At 48.1% G+C, this 20,777-nt stretch overlaps 1 protein-coding gene and 1 pseudogene across 4 annotated transcripts in view; one reads left to right on the top strand and one right to left on the bottom strand.

The window, feature by feature from the left end:
* Positions 1-2,775: 2,775 nt before the first annotated feature.
* LOC148162853 (thyroid receptor-interacting protein 11 pseudogene) lies at positions 2,776-6,792 on the bottom strand (annotated as a pseudogene).
* Positions 6,793-8,000: 1,208 nt separating this feature from the next.
* Positions 8,001-20,777, top strand: part of ARHGAP17 (Rho GTPase activating protein 17) — an 84,214-nt gene continuing 71,437 nt past the window's right edge. For all 4 annotated transcript variants that reach the window (XM_028090382.2, XM_028090383.2, XM_028090380.2 and 1 more), the window contains exon 1: positions 8,001-8,149. In XM_028090382.2, coding sequence (XP_027946183.1) covers positions 8,097-8,149 — 53 coding nt within the window. In that variant the 5' untranslated portion in view covers positions 8,001-8,096. The remainder of the gene's footprint in view (positions 8,150-20,777) is intronic.

The following is a 20,777-nucleotide window of genomic DNA, read 5'->3' as shown; positions in this document are numbered from 1 at the left end:
TTTTACATAAGCCCGTTTAGGCTGTTACTGGTCCATGAGCCCAGGTTGGGTGGGGCGCCCCTCAACCAAAGGCTCTAGGATCTGTCCAAGTTAAAATCGCCTGTTGGGGGGTGACTGGGTGGCTCAATCAGTGAAGCGTCTCCCTTTGGCTCAGGTCATGATCTCAGGGTCCTGAGATGAAGCGCAGCATGGGGCTCCCTGCTCAGTGGGGAGGCTGCTTCTCCCTCTGCCTTTGACCCCCTCCTCCAGCTCCAGCTCTCTCTCAAGTACATAAATAAAATCTTTTTAAAAAATATCACCCATTATTTCCCTAAGTGAAAAGGCTTTAGCAAGCACCTCTCCAGTTTCCTGGAATCCCTGGAATTGTCCATGGGCTCCCGATGCAAGAAACGGCCCTCCTTGGCCCTGGGTTATAGACCATGAAAGGAGCAATTGTTGGCCGTGCACTGGGCTCTCCTGGAAACAGAGTCTCTCACAGACTCTGAGCCTTCATAACCCGCTGTCTGTTACTCCGTGGGTCATGGCACCCCACCAGCTTAATGTAGTTACCAAGACCTTCTTGCTACAGACTGAACCAGTCTGCATATCCAACCTGCAGGTGGGGGCGGCTGCTTGGGTCCACAGTCCTTGTCAGATTCCGCGGCGTGCGGGACGTCAGCCTTGCCTTCTGTCCCTTGGCTACTTCGGGATTCCCTTGGGATCAACTGAGTGACCATCAATGGCAGTTGACACATTTTGGTTTTGACGCCATCTCTCCTTCCTGGTCAGGTGCCAGCCACACTTCCTAGAGAAGCACTTGTCCTAGTCCTTAAAAGTCTCAGCCCCAGGCTGAAAATGATGTGGACATACCAGAGTCCACTGGGATGGAGAGCGTGAGATTAAGATTCCATAGGAAGTGTTGTCTTGGCATCGGGGAACATCAGAGGGCCTCCAATGGCCTTACTCTCAGTTCCCTTCGCCCTCTGCTCCCACAGATCGGGTCTCCTGGCCAAACAGCCCTCCTTATCCCAGGGACCAGGCACAGTTTCTCCTCAAGTCGTAAGGTCCAGTTCCCTGACAGCCTGTGGAATTATCCAGCAAGCCAGCCATGCCCTCCTGCAGGAAGTAGGGCTCACCTTCACTCTCTTGTTACTCCAAGGTCTGACCCCCCACAGTCCTTGTTCTTTCTGCTCCCAGGTGCAACCTGGCCCTGCACGGTATGGGCCATAAGTACACGTGGGTTATAAATTACTGTCGAGCTCATCTGTTCAGCATCCGAGCATCCCATTACATTAGGGTGGGAATCACTCCCCCACCAATGGGTGAAGAGGAGAAAAATGAAATCCTTCTGCTCTGTACCTTTGTCAAAGCACAATGATGAGGCTCATGGACTTGGGAGTTATTTGGGTAATAATGTATTTGGGGCTTGTAAGAATTCACTGGGGCTAACGGGTGGCCTGTATGTGAATGATGAGCAGGAGGGAAGGCAGCAAAAGCAAGGGCTTGGAAGGTCTCTTAAAGGTCGAGCTCCAAGCAATGAGGGAACCCTCAAATAATTACAACAGGGAAGTAACACCAGATTTTCATCTGTTTGCCCTGACAGCAGCGTGGAGAATGGATTCAAGGGAGGCCGAGAGTGGAACCAGCAAGATCGGTACGCAGTCAAATAAATAAAATCTTTTTTAAAAAGAAGAAGAAGAAGTCTGAATGAATTCTTTCCATAGTACAATGGAGCAATTAGCCTTGAACTGCAAATGAAGATTTGGAGTGGTTTTTGAGGAAATGAACAAGGGAGTTGACCATGGACATTTTGGGTAAAAACTGCTTAAATGTTAATCAATAGGAGCTAGTTAAATAATTTAAGGTAGATCCATAAACTTTGGGTTTTCATTTAAAGAATTAGATGGAATTCATTCACATTTCTAAAGATCTCTAAAGCAGAGTGAATTAAAAAAAAAAAAAAAGCAAGTCACAGGATCCTATACTCCCAAATAGACAAATATACATGTATTTCTAAAAGGCCAGAGAGAAATCAGGTTACCCATAGAGTGGTTTCCCAGACAACAGAAAAGGAAATGGTAAATATATATATATAAAATAAAAAATAAAAAAAGAGGAATGCGACTTAGCTGGGAAAACCAACTTGCATTTTTTTAAAAATTATATTCTTGTACAGTCATGCTATTCATCTCATTTCTCATACAAGGAGTGTGTGCTCCTGTAATTGATAAGTTTGGAACATTAAAACAAGTTGATGTGTTCCTTACCCAAGATATATGTAGATACCTGCTCCTTGTAAAAACATTAAAGCAATACAAACAATATTTTAAGTATCCTTTGACCACAGCCTCCGACCTCACCAATGTCTACTCTCATAAGAAGTTACCACTGTTGGGGCACCTAGGTGGCTGAGTCATTTAAGCATCTGCCTTTGGCTCAGGTCATGATCCCAGGATCCTGGGAATGGGTCCCACGTCAGGCTCCCTGCTCAGTGGAGAGCCTGCTTCTCTCTCTCCCTTTCTGCTCCCCCTGCTTGTGTGTTCTCTCTGTCAAATAAATAAATAAACTCTTAAAAGAAAAAGAAGAAGAAGACACCACTGTTTTCATTTTGGTGAATACCTCTGTAGTCATTAAAAGACCCCTCTTTCTGTTAAGTCATAAAAGAATATTTTTATTAAGCTGAAAGCAAAACTTCAAATATATTATGTTTTGCAAAAGGACATTTTGGGATAAGGTAAACACAGAGAGTGACTTGGGGTCTTCCGAGCGCTGTCTCGTCTCTGGCTTGAGAATCCTCTATTTCTTGGAGAGGCCTTTGGCCGCCATTCCAACCTTCTTGGCAGGTGACAGTATTTGGGGCGTGTACGTGGGCAAAGCATCAGTGACAGCATTTAGAATAAGGTGCTCCGATCCATCTGTTTCCGGTCCAGGTGGGGTAACAAGAGACACAGCTGTGGTGCGGGGCTTCACATCTTTTTTCCAGGGTGTGGACCCTAGAGTAGTGTTCAGACATGGTGGGCCTTGTTTCATAGCCAGTTTTCCCCTTCCTCTGGAATCTGGGGGCTTCATGTCATGAGCAGAGGGTTTTGGAGGTGGCAAAGCTGAATGAGATTCCGCTTCTAGAAACTGGACGAAAAGTCCTGAAAAAGAATTCTCGGCCATAGGTCCATGATCTGGCTTCACACGTGTGTTGGGGGCGCTTTTGGGTCCAGGCCCCCGAGTCATCCAGCTGGTAACACCACCTGGCCCTTCAGTGAAGAGCTGCCACATCTGGTCTTCTCCAATCCCCAGCATGCTTCCCATCGACCTTAACGCTCCCTGCCGTTCGGCATCAGGTGCTTGGAAAGATCCCAGGAAGAGTCTCCTTAGGAGGGTTTTGTCCACCATTCCTTCGGACTTACTGACTAAGTTCATCAGTTTCTTCGGTGTGTCCTCCAGGATTCCCTGCTGGACCTCATTCTGTTTCTTGAATTCTTGGAGTTGGTCTTCCTTTAGCTCCAAGTCAGCATTTGTTTTATGGAATCGTCCCTGCAATGACTTCAGTTTTCCTTCCAGACTGTCTGCCTTTTCCATCCGTTCGGTGAGTTCCAACTTGAGGTCAGCTAGGATGTGACCATACCGCTTTCCTTCTTCCTGGGAGGCAGCGAGCTGGAGCGCGGTGTCCTCTTTCTGCTGGGTCACCACGTGCAGTTGCTCCTGCAGCGACTCTACCTGCAGACTGGCTCCTCGGCTGGCATTTTCCATGGCAGTGGAAGACACAACGAGTTTTCCCTGCAAGACCGTCACTTCCTTCCTGAGTTGAGCCACTTTGTCTTCTGAGGCCAGAGCTTCCCGGCGATGAGCGTCCTCGGCTTCTAGCGCCAGGTGTCGCCGTCTCTCCAGCTCCTGGGTTAGGCGTAATTCGCTCTCACGTAAATGCTGAACCTCCTGGAGGGCACAGGTTTCCATTTCTTTCTGTTTCAGGGCCAACAGGACTTCATCTCTCTCCTGTTGGCACAGAACTGTCTTTTCCTGCATTGATGTAACTGCACTGACAAGCCGGTTCACTTCCCTGGTCTCGTGCTCTTCTCTCTCTTGCAATAGTTGCTCCAAAGCAAGTCCCTTCTCTTTCATCGCAGCACCCTGGGATTCCTCCTCTCTCCGCATCACTGAAAGCAGCCTATCTGTCTCTTGCAATGCCTGATTTCCCACTTCCTTTTCTCTAGAGGTTGCCACGACTTTTGCATTTTCCTCTTTCAGTTGACACACATCCATTTCAAACTCTGCTATTCTCTCCTTCAGATTGGTAACCGTCTGCCTCAAAAGTTCATTTTCACTCACTTGGCTACTGAAGTTCTCCTGTAAAGAAAGCAATTCCTCACTTTTCACATGGATTCGGAGCTCCTGATCCTGAATGAAGTTATGTAGAATGACCTGTTTCTCCTTCAGCTGCTCGATGTCAGAATCCCTGTGTTCCTGCCGTTGGCCTTCTCCTTCCCTCGTGGCAGCCACTGAATCAATCCATCTCTGCTTATCTTCCTGGAGGGTTCGAATCATTGTATCTTTTCCTTGCATTGATTTTCGTAGCTCTTCTACCTCCTCTTGGAGCAACTGAGAAGCCTCACTCACTCTTTCAGATTTCATGGCCTCCAGAGAGTCCGCTGACTCCAAGGAGTCGGTGGAGGGCTGGAGGAAAATCACGTCCAGTTTCCCTAGAAGGAGATCCTTGGCATTGCAAAGCTCCCCGTTGCTGAGTTGCATTTGTGCCAGTTCCTTCTCTAAATGTTGTAATTTTATTTCATTGCCTTTGTACGTTTGGATCAGGTTACTAGAGGTCGTCTCGAGTTCACAATCCTTCTCGCTGCTGGTGAAAGCCCACGCCTGGAGTTGTGCCAGATCTCTCTGAAGCTGGGGTGACTCACGCCTCATATTTTGGACTCTGGTGATCACCTGCTGTTTCCACTCTTCCATGATCTTCACTCGCTGTTTTAATGTGTCCCGTTCCTGGAGAAGCTGCTTCAACTGATCCATATTAGTTCCTCGAACCTCATTACCAGTGCTGGATGGTTGCAGGAGTGTCAATAAAGTCTGACATTTCTGACTTAACGCATCCACTTCGAGGTCTTTTTCTCGAATAATGTGTGATAAATTCTGAATCCTTTCTCTAATTATCTCCTGACCACTACTCTCAATTCTAGTGGACAGTTTTTGATTTTCCTCTTGCATTCTCTGGAGGTCTGCTCCTGTGACAGTAATTCTATCTGCCATTTTGTCATATTCTGTCTTCAGATCGCTGTTCTCCCTCGTTTTCTCGTTTAAGGCAGCCAAGACCTGTTCGCTTTTCCCAGCATACTCTTGCAATTGCCGCTGAAGTCGCTCCACGTCCCCGTTCTGGCTGTGAGAAGCCGCAGAGATCCTGCTGGAAAGACCCTGAATCTCCAAATCTTTCTGCTGGATGATCTGAGTTAGTTTACCAATCTCCTCTTTGGAGAGCCGATCGATCTGTTCCGTCAGTCGGATGTTCTGTTCAGTTAGAAACTTCATCTCCAGTTTGTGTTCTTTGATTCCTAGGACGAATCTTTGAGTTTCGGCTTCAGATGAATCAAGCTTTTCACTTCCGTTTTCTCTAGGAAGAGGCTGACTTGTTGTGACTTCCACATCATCACAGTCTTCTGTTGGAATGTGCTGGCTTTTGTCAGGCAGCCGGGCTTTCATCTGTTCTATCGTGTCCTGCAAATTCTGAATCTCCTCATCTTTTGCCGAAAGGAGCTGAGCGTGTTCAATAGTCATCTGCTCCTGCCGGTATTGGAGATGGTCCACTTTCTGCTTCTGCTCTTGTGAAGAATGAAGCAGTCCTATCTTCCCCTGCTGCTGGTTGTGAATGATCTTCTGTTGCTCTCTGATTTCCCCCTCAGATCATCTTTTAACTCCTGGAGTTGAAACACCTCACACTCTAGTTCTATGATCTCGTCTAGGATTTTAGGGTCGACCGCAGGTACAGAGCGACTCTGTTGGGCTCTCCAGTTCTTCTCTCAGATGATGATTTTCATCTGTCACGGATGGGAGACACCTGTCTTTGTCCTCCACGGATGGCTGGAAAATGTCATTGCCTCTGAAGGTTTGGGTAGACTGACCGAATTCCTCCTGAAGCTCTGGACTTCCTGTACGTTCTTCAATATACATCTCTTTCTCTTTAATGAGTTGTGTCAATCGCTTCTGCTCCTCCAAAGCAGAGGACAGCATTTCCTTCGTTCCTTTGCGGTCGGCGTCCATCTGCTCGATCCTCTTTTTGAGGTGTACTATTTCCAGGTCTTTCTCTTGACTGTGTTGAATGAAATGCATATGCTCTAAAGGGGACCATTCTTTGATAGTTTGCTCATACTTGTTCGTTTCCTCCAACAGCTTCTTTTCCACCCGAGACAATTTTGCTATTAACCATCCTTTTTCTAATTTTAAAGCCCTCACAGCGGTGTTGTTTTCCAGAGAATCCTCATTGTTCCGGAGAATAGATTCTTCCAGCTGATGTCTTACATCCTGGAGCGCCAAAACCAACTTTTGGTTTTCTGCTCTGAGATCAGAAGCAACGTTGTTTAAATTGTCATTCAGCCGCTCCATTTCTGCAAGTTGTTGCTTCAACCTTCTAAGCTCAGTTTCCCTTTCTTGAAGTAAGTCATCTTTCCCATGACCAGCAGAGTATTGATCTTGCAGGTCTTCTATCCGTTTTTCATACTCAAGAATTTGTTCGCAGTGCTCGTCAATGATGTCGGCCAGTTTTTCTTGATGGACCCTGTGCAGGGTCGCAACTCTGAGTTGATGTTCCTCAATCTCCCTCATCCTCCGCTCTTCTAGGTCCCTGATGGTGCTCTTCAGTTTCCAGGTGGCATTGGAGTCTGAGCTATTCGGTCCCTTGGACAAACGTTTCCAAAGTGAAAGCTCAGCCCTCCAGTGTTTCAATCTCATTGAGGAGTCTATTGATTTGTGTCTGAGATGATATGACATCAGCAAAGTCCATCGTGAGATCCGAGTTGTAGCCGGTGAAGGAAGTCTCACTGCCATCCACCCCCCCCCCCCACTCCCCCAGGGAATGGCTTAGGCCATAGCCCAGGCCACCAACCCAGGAGCACATCTTCGCGGGCCATATAATTGTCGCGGTCCACTGTGGAAAAGCGTCCAGTGCAGTCGGATTACCCCGCCAAGTGTCCCAGAACCCCTGCCCGCGCCAGGCTAAGAATCAGAAGATAATAGGCATATCTAGGCAATGTCTGTGTGGGCGCAGCCCCCGCCTCCCCCGCGCAGGCCAAGTTGCTAGGAAAGGCCTAGGCCTTGGGCCTTCCCAAGGCCGACTCTGGCCACTGGTCCCGGTCCCAGCCGCTCAGCCCCACGACTTCCCACCCAGGGCTGGGCCCCTTCCCCTTCTCCCCCTGCTTCCTGGCTGTCCTGGGGGGCCCCTAGTGAGTGCTCCTGCCTGACTGCCCCCAGGTGCCCGCTCACAGAAAATGCATCTGGCCCTGGACTTTCCCCTTAAGGTACACAAACTCCTGCTGCTTGTGCTTTCCACACAACAGTATCTTTTTAATAGAGGTTAATAGTACACAGTCACACGCATCCATTCACCTGGGAGAGCAGATCCAAGGTGCATATGACAAATGTCTACATCTGCGCAGAGGCACAGCCCTCATGGAGACTTTGGGCATTTCCAGCCTCCAGAGCCTCCAGAGCGCCCTGTCCCTCCCTGCCCCGTCAGCCCTGCGGGGACAGGGCGTCCCAAAGCCGGATTTGGCGGTTCCCTGGCGTCCGCACGCGCCGCCCTTCCGCCGCCTCCAGCCCGTGTGCGGCCTAGTCCGGTCAGGCGGTTGCGGGGGCGCGGCTGCGGTGCCTGGCCAGGGGGTCCCCTGGTCTGCACAGGGCGGCCGGTGTCTCGGGTGGCGGAGGCCCGAGTACGCACCGCGTCCCTGGCCTGGCGCAGGTCGACCCGCCCGGCCCGGCGCTGACCCGGCGGGCGGCGCCGCTGGAAGTGACGCGGCGAGGGCGGGGCGCCGGCCTGAGAGCCGCCGCCGCCTGGGCCGGGAAGCGATGTAGCCGCGCCAGGCCGTCCCCCGAGCTGCCCGGCCCGAGCCCCGCGGGCCGCCGCCGCCACCATGAAGAAGCAATTCAACCGCATGAAGCAGCTGGCCAACCAGACCGTGGGCAGGCGAGTGCGCGGATCCGGGCCCGCAGGGAGAGCGCGGGGTGGCGGCCGGGGTCGCGCCGGGTGGGGACCGGTGTACGGGGTCGCAGCCCGGAGCTGGTGAAGGGGCTGGGCGGTGGCGGTCCGGCTGCTCTCCGGGTCGCCAGCTCCGGTCCCCTGCCGCCGCCCCGCACCAGGCACTGGGGGGTCCGGGCCCGGGGCTGCGCCACGCCGAGGCCTGGAGCCCAGCTTCGAGCCGCCGCCCGAGCTCCCGGGAGCAGCGGGGTGGGTCGGCCTCCCAAGACGGCCCCGGAGCGGGTCCTTGCCGCCCATTGTCCCGGCCCCGCCGAGCATCGCCCTCGGGGAACTGGACCGAGCCTTCCCCTCCCCTTCCCCGGGGTTTGCCCTTGGCGAAAACTCGGGTAACCGGTGAGCCCGAGGCCGAGCGGACGCTGTGCTCTGGGGGCGATGATCTCAGGCTTTCCGGGTCGCCCCGCCGCTGCAGACCCTCCACCTCCCAGAGCCTGATGGATCCGCCTAGGGAGTTCGGGCGTCCATCCAGGGACTGTAGAGGTGCCGCTGTCTCCAAACCCGGGCCCCTATGGACCGGACTGCCCAAGATCTTGACGTTGAGAAATCGGGAACTGGGAGGAAAGAATTGTGGAAACGCCTTGGGACGACTTTTAGTTTATTTTTTAATAGCTTTTTACAAAACCCTTTCTCCCTTTGGATTTGGAAGCTGATTCTTCTCCAGGTTTCTTGGGACTGCTTTAATGCTTGACAAGAAACATTATCGATTATGAAATGACAGAATAGACAGGAATTTGCAGACGATCAGGCTGTTGCAACAGGAACGATTGGTGGTTTTGAGAGCTCCTGGAGGTGCTTGTCATGTGCCCCGTTATCTGGGGCACATCTTTCAAGGTCTTTTAGGGCAGTTGGCTCTACTGGACCTACTGACTGTTTATTCTGGGAAGAGATATGAAAGTGTGAGTTTTTCACAGCTTTTGCTTCTTTTTTTTTTTCAACAGTTGAGTCAAAGGGGGAGTTTGGTTTGACCAGAGCACGTGGAGATAGTTCTTTTTTGTGTGTGTACCAAAATGCTTTTACTTCCCCTCCCGTTTTCTAAATTTGCTTTTTACTGTTTCGGTTCCCCCCACCTCCCCACCCCCTAACTTTTTGCTTAGTGGCTTAGTTTTTTTGTCCAATTTTGTTGCTACGCCACCCTATTATCTTATTGTGCATTTATCCTGTTTCCAGAGTTGATGCCTGTCCCCTAAACCCTAGCAGTGCCTACTTTTCTGTCATTTATAGGAAAATGATAGAAATAATGCCAAGAGTGTTGTAGACAGGGTAGTAGCGGGGGCCAATGTTTCATCGGAGATCTGTAAATGAATTCTAAGATAATTCCTTGTGAATTTTCTTCCCCCCGCCCTCCTTTACATTCTTAGTAACATGCTTGAGAAATCAATATTCGGTGAGTGTCAAGACAGATTTGTCACATTGCCTTTCTGGCCTGTTTATACACTGTGTCAGGAAAGGAGTGTTTGCTCTTTTTGCCCAAAGTTCTGAGGCTTTTATTTATTTTATTTATTTATTTGACAGAGAGAGAGAGCACAAGTCGAGGGAGCTGCAGGGGGAGAGGAGGAAGCCGACTCCCCACTGAGCAGGGAGCCTGACCTGGGGCCCTATCCCAGGACGGTGGGATCATGACCTGAGCCGAAGGCAGATGCTTAACTGACTGAGCCACCCAGGCATCCCAGTTCTGAGCCTTTTCAAGCTACCAAGCCTGGCAGGGTCTCTTTGGCCCCAGTTCCTCTGTAGCAGCTTCTCTCTTCACACTTGGATTCCGGCCCTAGGTGCCCCACTCTTAGTTCCCAGGGCAGGCCGAGGCTTCTTACCCGTGAGCCTCTACCTGCAGTTCTCCGGAGCCCCTTTCACTGCACCAGCCCTGTAGCTGCTTTCTACTCATTCTTCAGCTCTCCACGCAAAGGTGTCTGCCTCTAAGAGGCCTTCCCTGATGCTCCAACACAGACTGGATGGCCCCAGCCCGGGGAACTTTCAGAAGTCCACACAGCACCTCGTTTTCTACAATGCAGTGGCTATTTTCCTTGTTATTGTTCTCCAGTAAACGAAATGCCTTGAGAGAGCCCTTGCTGTCTTTCTCTTTCATTTCCCAGCGTCTGCTGTGGTGCCTCGCATAGGGCAGAAACTCCACAAAGACTGTCACATCCAGTGTGAATCTAGTTCTTCCCAGATGGCCCTGGCGGTGTGAGCCCAAGTATGGGAAAATGAAAACTGGATAGAGTCAATGGTGATTCATACTGGGACAGTAATTCCGGCCCTGACCTTTGACTCTGTTTGAGAATCTTTATTGCTTGATGCCAGTGGAAGCCGAGGCCCTATTCCAGAGCTGTGAAGGGTGTGACAGTTATGCTTCCCAAATCAAAGCTTTTTCTGGGGAAGCTTTTGGTTCAGTGCTGTCAATTTCCTCGATACATTTGTATTTCTTCACTCGAGTCATTGTAAAAGCCTCGGGAGGGAACGCAGAGGCAGGAGAGAGCCTAGAATTGTGATTTAGTGTTATCGTGCTATTGGTAGACATCAGAAGCAGGATTCTGGGTGCATTCAACACAAGAGGAAGCCTAGAGGGCAAAGAAGGTCCCCTGCACCCACAAATGAGGTCATGTGTGTGAACGGCACTCCCATCCTGTGTGTTACCCATTCATAGAGCATTGCAAGGCCACGTTCTCGTCCCAAGATCGAGGACCTTGTGAGCAACCCCACAGTGAGGTTCCGTGGGACGAACATGGGGGAGAATCAGGAATGGCTGGAAGGAGGGAGTCCTCATGATGCGATGTATTTCCAATGGGAGGATGGGTGTGTTTCAGCAGACATTTTGTGTATCACAGGCACCACGCTAATGTGGTGGTCTCATGACAGGGGTGTCCCAGAGAAGAGAATTGCGATGGTTGATTGATTCATCAAGGGGCACTTGTAGAGCCCACACTGTGTGCCACTGTTCAAGGTATTAAAGATTCAAAAGTGAACACAGCCCAGTTTCTGCCCTGAAGGGGCTCAATAGATTTGTGGAAGAGATAGACAAACAAGAAATAATTATAGACCATGACATAAGTGCTTAGAGAGGGATCGCTAATACAGTGAGCAACACTCGACTCTCAGTGAATGGAGAGAGGTACCAAACCCACACCAGCAAACCAGGAGAAAATTGGAGCAGAGCCTTTCCCCCCAACTGTAAGCACTTCTTTCAACTTTCTCTCCTATTGATTAGGTCTCTTTTGCTTCTAAGAGAACCCAACCTGAATTGCCTTAAGCCAAGATGGGAATTTCATTAGCTCGTATGTGACCCACGGAGTCCAAAAGGAGTATGGCTGCAGCCAGGGCTGGATCCAAGGGTTCCACTCTCTACATAGGCTGTGTCCCAAGGGGACACCCCCACCCCCAGCCAGTTTTCCCTCCTCCTCTGTTCAAGTTCCAGAGGGACAGAGACTAATTTTCACTGTGACCAGAGCCCCAGGGTTGACTCTGAATGTGTCCAGCTGGGTCCCATGCCTTGCCCTGGAAATGGGAATGGAGTCAGCCCCACCCAAACCACAGGGACTGGGAATGGGGGACTGCTGGTCCCCCAGAGAACACTGGGTACTGTTACCAGCAGGAGGGAAGAAGGAGTGCTGGTCAGGATACGGTAAGTAGCCGCCCTGTCTTTTGTAGTCCTGCTCTAAAAAGAAAGATGCATTTTGAAAATCCCCAGTGCAGATAGATAATCCACCAGATGCAGGTGGTACTTTTGGGGGAGGTGATAGCCTCAGTGGAGGAAGGTGTATACCAAGGTGAGGAAACCCAGGAACGTTGAGTTGTGAGGCAGAAGTGTCAAGGAGCAAAAGAATCTGAGCCACCACCTAAGAGAGATGATGACCTAGGTGAGGCTCTGGAAGGGAGTGTCTCTTTGGGTGTCGGTTTGTGCCAAGGTTGAAGTACTACTCCCTGCAGGTCCGAATGCTTTCCTAGATAGTAGCCTTTAGAGAAGTCAAGGTTACAGACTCCAGGCTAGTGAAAGCAGAGTGACTTAGAACAGCTGAGGGCCAAGGGGGACCTCGCCAGTGTTTGTCTCAACAAGGGGCATGTGGGAATATGGGCCCAGTGTGGCCTGAGCTTTGGAGTTTTCGAAGAAGGCCTGAAATCTGGACTTTCATGAAAATCAGGTGGCATTTAATGCAAATTAAACCACCACCATGACACGATGTGGGGTTCAACAGAATCTGTCCGTGGCCAGACCTGGTCTGTGTGTGGGTCACCAGTTGGCACTTGCGTGTGTAAAAGGATCGGGAGGTGAAGGATTCTGTTACAATTTTCCTTTTCTCTCCTGTACCTTACCCTGATATGACTGCACTCTCGGTTCTTGGATTCGTGGAAGAGCTTGTTCTGTCCTCTTCAGAAATCTTTCAAAGATCTGATAGTCATACTCGTCAGTACTTCTCTAGTGGGTTAGCTTTCCCAAGTGCTGTCCCAGAGCACCTGGCTTGGTTCTCGCCTACTGGTGCTTATCATGTCTAGGTTATGAGGAAGGAAAAATGGCTTGCCCAGTATGCCCAGCTACTCAGTGGCCGAGGCAGGACTCGGGGCCAGAGCTTCGGACTTTGCATCCTACGTGTTTCTGAGGACACACCCTGTCCGGCTGCCTTTTCACCTGATTCACCAGGAAAGGGTTAATGTGGATTCAGTGCCCTTGGTGCTGGCTGAGCTGCTGGGCTAGAGGCTTTGCGTCAATGATCTCACTGCCTTCTCCACAGCAAGTCCCAGAGGTGATGTTATTTATTCCTGGTTGAATGATGAGGAAGGGAGGACTCAAAAGAGGTCATCGGGCTAGTTCATGGCAGAGCTGTCATGAACCAGAAACCAGGTCTGGGATTCCAAATCAGCTGTAAGTCCGCACTTCACGTGGGCAACTCTTCTTGGAGAAACCCCATTTTGGAGTTGTGTGGGACGCTCTCATAAAATCCTGGAAGCTCAGAGTTGGATGTTGCTCTAGTCTAGTAGCTCCTACCAGGGATGGTCCCCCAGGGGCATGTGGCTATGTCCGGAGACATGTTTGTTGGGAGGACTTGGGTTGGAGGGCAGGGTACTCCAGCACCTGCTGAGAGAGGCCAGGGATACTGCTGACCATCCTACCATGCCCAGGACCGCCTCACCACACAGAATGATCTGGTCCTAAATGTCAAGAGTGTTGTGGTTGGGAAACCCTGGTCTAGTCCTTTTACATTCTCGATATGGGAATGGTCAAAACCAAAGATCTACACTGTTTGCTTGCAGGGCATCGATATGTTGTTTGGTTGAATTCTTAAGTATGTATTTGTTACAATCCTTGGCCCATATTTAAAGATTCAGTGTTTTCCCATGAAACCTGGATTTCCAGGTTCTTCTACCACCATGAAGACCTGGCGATGTCAGGAGTTGCTCCCTCGTACAAGCAGTAGTGGCTGAGTAGCTGCTGTCCCCTCTGGACTGGACGTCAACCATCCATTTTGCCCCACTCCCTACTGCCTTGCTTTTCTGTGTTAACATTCCTTGCAGACCCCTCCCTGATCACAGAAATCTAATGACCTTCCCCAGAACCAGAAGCCTCACTGCCTCTCGAGGTAGCCCATTGTATTAGGGGCAACGCAGATTCTCACAGCGAGTCAAAATGCATCTCTGAGGTTAAGCGTCTGCCTTCAGCTCAGGTCATGATCTCAGGCTCCTGGGATTGAGCCCCGCATCGGGCGCCCTGCTCGGCGGGGAGCCTGCTTCTCCCTCTCCCTCTGCCTTTTGCTCCCCCTGCTTATGCCTGTGCGCTCTGTCTCTGTCAAGTAAGTAAATAGAACCTTTAAAAATAATAAAATGCATCTCTGCCTGAGCATCCCAGGGCAGTCCTCTGGTGCCACGAAGAATCAGTCTCTCTTCCGTGAGACAGCCCTTTCTGTATTCAACATCACAAACCATATCCTTCCCTTTGTCAGCAAGAACATTCTCCATCCCTCACCTACTCTACACACTGATTTCCCCAGCCTTTTCCAGGGGAGCTCTGAACAGGATTTCTGAGAAAGGGGAGGTAGTGATGTTTGTTTGCCTCAATCTGAGTGGACCCCACCCAGCGTCTGCATAGAGCAGAGGGAGAAAGAAATATGTTCTCTTTGCAACTTCTTCTGAGTCTGATCTTGCAGGGCCTTGTTACGCACTTTACATATTGTGAAATCCTGCAATATCAAACAGCGTATTTATAGGTCCGTGAAAACCCATTGTTCACTGAAACAAAAATGAACCCTAAACAGATGTGGTCCTGTGGCATCGGTTTTACATGTGAAGGCAGCATGTTATTCTCATCTGAAATGATCTCTGTGTTAGTGGCTCCCAGTATGTCCCTAGCAGACCCTCCCACCCCGTTCCCCCGCCCGAGGGACTTGACATTCTGGTGTAGGGTCCCAGAATTAGTATGTGCACCATGCATTCTTGTCAGACTGTAGAAGTTTGGCATATATCATTCTATTTCTGTTTCTCAAATGTAAGTAGATGCCACAATAATTAATCAAGTATAAATCCATTTAGAGATACTATTACACTCCTATCTGCTTTGTCTCTGTTAAAATAGGAGCCTCTTGGGGCGCCTGAGTGGCTCACTCGTTAAGCATCTGCCTTTGGCTCAGGTCATGATCCCGGGGTCCTGGGATCGAGCCCCGCATCGGGCTCCCTGCTTGGCGAGAAGCCTGCTTCTCCCTCCCCTACTCCCCCTGCTTGTGTTCCTGCTCTCGCTGTGTCTCTCTCTGTCAAATAAATAAATAAAATCTTTATTAAAAAAAATAGGAGCCTCTTTTTAAAAAGTTTGGGTTAAGGGGGGCAGTTAGTCTATGATGTTCCTACCTTTCCAGGGCCCCAGTGATCTGAAGGGCCATTATATTTGGACAGAGACATGCCCCTTCTCTCCTGTTTTCTCAGACCATTCCCCTGGGACCGTATGGCCGCAGAGCCCATGCTGTTTACTCTCTGGCCCTTTACAGGGAGTGTTTGTGGACACCTGCCCTGGCACATCGAATGTCACGCCACACCTCCTCTGTCATCCCTGAGTCCCCCTCTTTCTCCTCCATGTTCTTTAAATTCAGGCTCTCCCCATGGTCTGGTAGCTCTGCCTCTGGAGCATCTTTGACTTGGTCTCTGCTTCTCGATAGCCTTCAAGCTTTCTTTTTTTAATTTTTCCTTTAAAACCTGGACTCGAAATTGTCTTCCACCTGGCTTAGCTAGCTTGAGCTGGATTTTATCCCTTTTGTGGGACATCTAGGCCTCCACTCTGGCTTGGCATGGCTAGTCACAATTTTATCATAGCCATTCTTCTCTAAATTATTTTCTTCTGATGAATTCTCTGGAGTCCAGAATCATGACATTTGTAGGAGATTAATATGGATGTGGTCACAGTATTGCTAAATGGCCTTCTACGTGACAGCACTGTCCTTTAGTTTTAGTGCAACGAATGATGTCCCCCAGAACGCACGTCATTGTGCACACCGTGATGAATGTCATGGTTCACTATTATGCTAGTAGTAATCGATATCACCTTGTAAAAAAACTTTTCGATCTATTTAAATTTTTTCCACTAAGGTTGAAATGAATGAAATGTGTTTGTATCTCTTTATGAGTTTTCTGTCTGTGTCATTTGTGCATTTAATTGCCATGGAATTAATGTCCCGTTGTCGATTTCATTGTTCTGTTACCATTTTGGTTCAACAGATGTCTACTGAGAACCTGTCAGAGGCTGGGGTTAAAAAGATCACCGATTCCTAGGAACTTGAGTCAGGAGACAGACCTCCGGGCAGATAATTCGAATATAGCGTGTTGTACCTATTCTAGCAATATCTTGGGTGTTAGTAAGGAAATATTAATGCCATAGCTTGATTTATTCATTTATCACAATATAAACAAGTAAAAATTCTCGTCCTTGGGTACATTACATAATGAGTGCAGGGATGGTACCTTGAAGGAACCAGTTCATGCCCATGTACACGTTTGATACAAGTTTCAGAAGATAAAGCAGATTCTGTTGAAAACCCGACCCTGTGATTTATAGAAGACACTGCTTTTTTTTTTAATTTTTAAAAACATATTTATTTACTTGAGAAAGAATGAGACAGAGAGTGCACAGGCGGGGGCAGGGAGAGGGAGAGAGAGAGGAAGAGGCAGACTCCCCGCTGAGCAGAGAGCCCAGTGCGGGGCTCCATCCCAGAACCTGAGGCAAAGGCAGACGCTTAACCGACTGAGTCTCCCAGGCGCCCCAAAGACACTGCTTTGGAATATGTCGGCCTATTTGTAGCCAGTGATGTGAAAACAATATTAAGTTCATCTTAAGCTCTCCGGGCTGTAAGACTTGTTTCTAATGTCTTGCTATTCCCTGTGAATTACAGCTTATTAATGATTTGCCTAGGCTGCTTCCTTTTGATTAGTCCCAAGATGTTTCTCTCGACTGTCCTTTCCCACAGTTCCTTTTAGGTGTCTTCCTTATCAGAGATACTTTGGTCTAGTAGTCCACTTAATCTCTCCTTAAATGTTTCATTAGCAGGTCTTCTACCGTTTCTAGGTGGGTTAGCCAAACTTATGACTCCTAAAGAATTTAAATAATAAATGGTAGACTAAGTAAATAGGTACTCAAATGATATGACAGTTTAAATAAATAAATGTTCAGAACCGCCCAGAAATTCTTCTGAGCAATGACCAGCTACCTGTGACCTGTCAGTGTGAACATTTCTAAGTCTACCAGCTTGGATTTCACGTGGTCACTGGATACTTTCAGATGTGTGGGCTGGACTGGCCAGTTGAACCCATGCCCATCTGTACCTTGGGGAAATACACCAAAGTGTTTCTCCTTCACTAGATACGGTGGATGCTAAGATAGATGGAGCATGGACACTGCCTTGGGGTTCTGGAAGATTTCTCTGACATGTGACACTTGAGCAATCTTGATAACAGGAAGTAGAGATGACGGGTGATTGACAACTCCCAGAGGGAAGAAGAATTCTCGGGAAACCTAACCCACTGACAGTTTTATCCTTTAACTTAATGTTTTTGTCTACAAATTAACTTAATATTTTTTGTCTATAAATTATAATATAATATATCAAATATCAAATATCTGATTGCTAGCAGTGGGAAAACTCCGTCTAGCTCTTATTTTCAAAGTAGGTAGTGAACTAATGGTTTTTTGTAGATCCACATGTACTTAAGCCCAGAGTGACTGTGGTGTTTAAATTCACAAGCCTCTGGATGCATTCCCATCCAATAGATGGAGTAAGTTGGTTCTTTACAAAGTTTTAAAAAGCTTTAAAAGCAGCATACTCTTATTCCCTTTGCCTAATAAAAACTGACAGCCATCTTTCTCCAAAAGAGACAATTTTGTTATACATTGAAACTCTATGGAGGCATCATTTCTCACAGTGCCATTTTTAATTTCTTTAATTTTCATCATACTCGTTCATCCCCTCTTATAACCTTTTCAATAGTCTCATTGCTTTTGCATTCTCAGACCCACTAGGATGCATAACGTTCCCCAAACAACCCCAGGATGGCAGGACTAAAACACATGAGCACCTATGACTGTGGACACCAACTTTTAGAGCCCGGCAGTGTTGACTGGCTTTTGCTCTCATCTGTGGAAGACCGTCGTTAGAAAAGCTTCCGTGCCAGTTTTGGGAGATCAAGGTTTGAAAACCATTGCAATAGAATTGGGGGAAGCCTGTACATGCAGAGGGTTGAGAAAGCAAAGTTGGTGGTCTAGGAGGACCGCTCTGGTGGCAGGTGACTTGGGACTGTGGAGGAAGGGGAAGGGGAGCGGAAATTAAAAGAAACTGTTGTCACAGGCTGGGGGGAGTAGGACCGTGGCGTGGGGACTGACCTGCAAACCTGTTTAGCACCATGGTGCTTGGGGTGAAGAAGGGAGAAAGGGAAGGGTTTAGGTGATTTGGGTTATGGCTGGATGTTATCTACTGAAATAGGTCACACAGTGATTCTTCACTTCCGTTCGTTTCTGATGCTTCTCTTTTTTTAAACATATAATTCTCATGCCAGCTTTGACTTTTTGTTGGCTTTCCTTTCATTGGTGTATGGCTTTGGGTGTGTGTGTGTGCACCACACTGTGCTAATGATAACTACCAATGTGTAATGTGTTTTTAATCTGGCAGAGCTGGTCTTCTTTAGCTTTTCTTTCTTAGGTGCTTCTCTTTCTGTATAGAAATGAATTTTGGTATCCCTTTGTTTCTAGCTCCTAGAAAAAGTCCCTTAAGATTTTGATTGGTCTAGAGTTCATTCATCCACATAATGTTTATTGGGTGCCTGCAATGGTGTAGTTTCGGAGGATACAAAAACAAGTAAATCCCAGGTGTTTATGGTCTAGCATGTCCATAAGCTAAACCTTGGGGAGAGTTGATGTCTTTTCAACAGGAGCATGGCATATCTCTTCCTATACATGAAGCTTTTATGTGCTTCCTAAGTATTTTGTTATTGTTGGAAATAGTGCCTAATTAGTTTAATTGGTAAACATGAGTGATGTTCATGTTTGTATATATATTTATTTACTTTACTAAACTAGTTGCAGCTGATCATTTTGTTACTTCTTTGAATTTCTGTGTATATAGTATTATACGTCATGTTTTTGTTTCTTCTTTTGCTATTATTTCTTTCATCTCTCATTTAATGGGTTAGACTCCAAAATAATGTGTAGCTGTATAATTGTTTGCAGCAATATTGTATAAAGGGCATGTGATTTCACCCCATTAGGCATTCCAAAAATGTGAGAAGGACTGGTAAAGCCCTGTTTAAATGCAAATGTCCTAATCTGAGTGGTTTCTGATGGAAATCTACCAGCCTTTCCTCTGTCTTCTTGGAGCCACACACCTTTTAGTATGCCTGACCTGTGAGCTTAGTCCTAAAATTGGCAGGTGTGTGGCTTAAAGGCAGAATACTGAATTTGTGGTAGTTCAACCATACGGAGAAAACAACGGCAGTGCACTTGGACTGAGGAAGAAACTGGAAGAGAAATTTGAAATGGAGCAGAATTAGCAGTATGTTAATGTAACTTCTAAAGAAGTGGTTAGCAGGTCACGGGGCAGTGGACTTAATTGCAGCCTTGGCACTCGGGGCAGTCTTTAGGAAGAGAAACCTTGCTACCCATGGATTTAGATGGAGGTTCTAACAGCCCTCTCCCCGAAAAAAAAAAAAAATCATCCACACACACAAATTGCATATAATTTCCCGGCCTTCACCCACCTCTTCCAGCCCAGGGCCAAGAACCCCGGGATTAAAGAATCCTGCTAGCTCCTGGAGAGATGTGTAACTGCAGTTCCCGCGCCTATGACAGGCGTGCGCCTCACATGTTCTCCAAAACACACACTTGACCTCTATGTGGGAACCTCCCCCAGAAAAGCCAAAATGGGATATTCTGGATGATGAGATGTGGCGGTCACCTTAGAATAATCGGCTTCTTTTGGCAGTGACTTCATTCCAGAATGTTTTCAGAGCTTTTAGATGAGGGCTTTAAAAACCTAAAACCGCTGTAGGGCAGCTGGAGTATAGTAAAAGGTGAGCTGGACGTGAGTCTGTGCTGTCCACCAGCTCTCTCTCTGACCTTGGCCGCCCGAGCCTCCCCGCTGTGCTCCCACACTGGTCAGACCGGGCTCCCGATACCGCACGGGGACCAGCCCTGGTAGGTTTAAGAAGTTGGCATGAGGGGTGCCTGGGTGGCTCAGTTGTTAGGCGTCTGCCTTTGGCTCAGGTCATGATCCCAGGGTCCTGGGATCGAGCCCCGCATCAGGCTCATGCTCACCAGGAAGCCTGCTTCTCCCTCTCCCACTCCCCCTGCTTGTGTTCCCTCTCTCACTGTGTCTCTCTCTGTCAAATAAATAATAAAGTCTTAAAAAAAAAAAGAAGTTGGCATGAGGTAGGGGGCATCTTAAGACAGTGAGGAAGCAGTAGGAGATAGCAGGTTAGCACTGGAAAGAATAGCAGGTTAGATTTCACCTCACCACCAGGGGCCAAAATAAATTCCAGACGGATTAAGGGTTTCTAGTAAAAAACCGAATCATAAAATAAGAGGAAAAGATGGAGGGGCGCCTGGGTGGCTCAGTTGGTTAAGCGACTGCCTTCGGCTCAGGTCATGATCCTGGAGTCCCGGGATCGAGTCCCACATCAGGCTCCCTGCTCAGCAGGGAGTCTGCTTCTCCCTCTGACCCTCTTCCCTCTCATGCTCTCTGTCTCTCATTCTCTCTTTCTCAGATAAATAAATAAAATCTTTAAAAAAAAAAAGATGGAAAGTTCTTCATGCTCTGGCGTAAGAGTACAGAGAATAAATAATAAAAGGTAACCTATAGATTCAGCCATGCAAAAATTAAACTTCTGTCTGTTGTATATCATAATTAAAATGATGACAGATGACTAGTTGGAAACAATTGAGAACAGCCACAATGGAGGGCTAATGTCCTTAGTGTATAAAGCTCTCTTATCAATCAGTTTAAAGAAGTGCACTCTAATAAGCAAATACCGTCAACAGAACGCTCACAGAGGACCAGTAAGTGTATGACACTCATTTCAAAACTACAACTAATTTCAGAAGCACAAAGCT

Source organism: Eumetopias jubatus, unplaced genomic scaffold, assembly GCF_037043125.1.
Source record: "Eumetopias jubatus isolate StellerSeaLion01/CBP00866 unplaced genomic scaffold, mEumJub1_p1.0 scaffold_12, whole genome shotgun sequence".
In the NCBI taxonomy this organism is placed as follows: Eukaryota; Metazoa; Chordata; class Mammalia; order Carnivora; family Otariidae; genus Eumetopias; species Eumetopias jubatus.
Note: the sequence above shows the minus strand (reverse complement) of the source record. Positions and strands in the feature narration are given on the sequence as shown.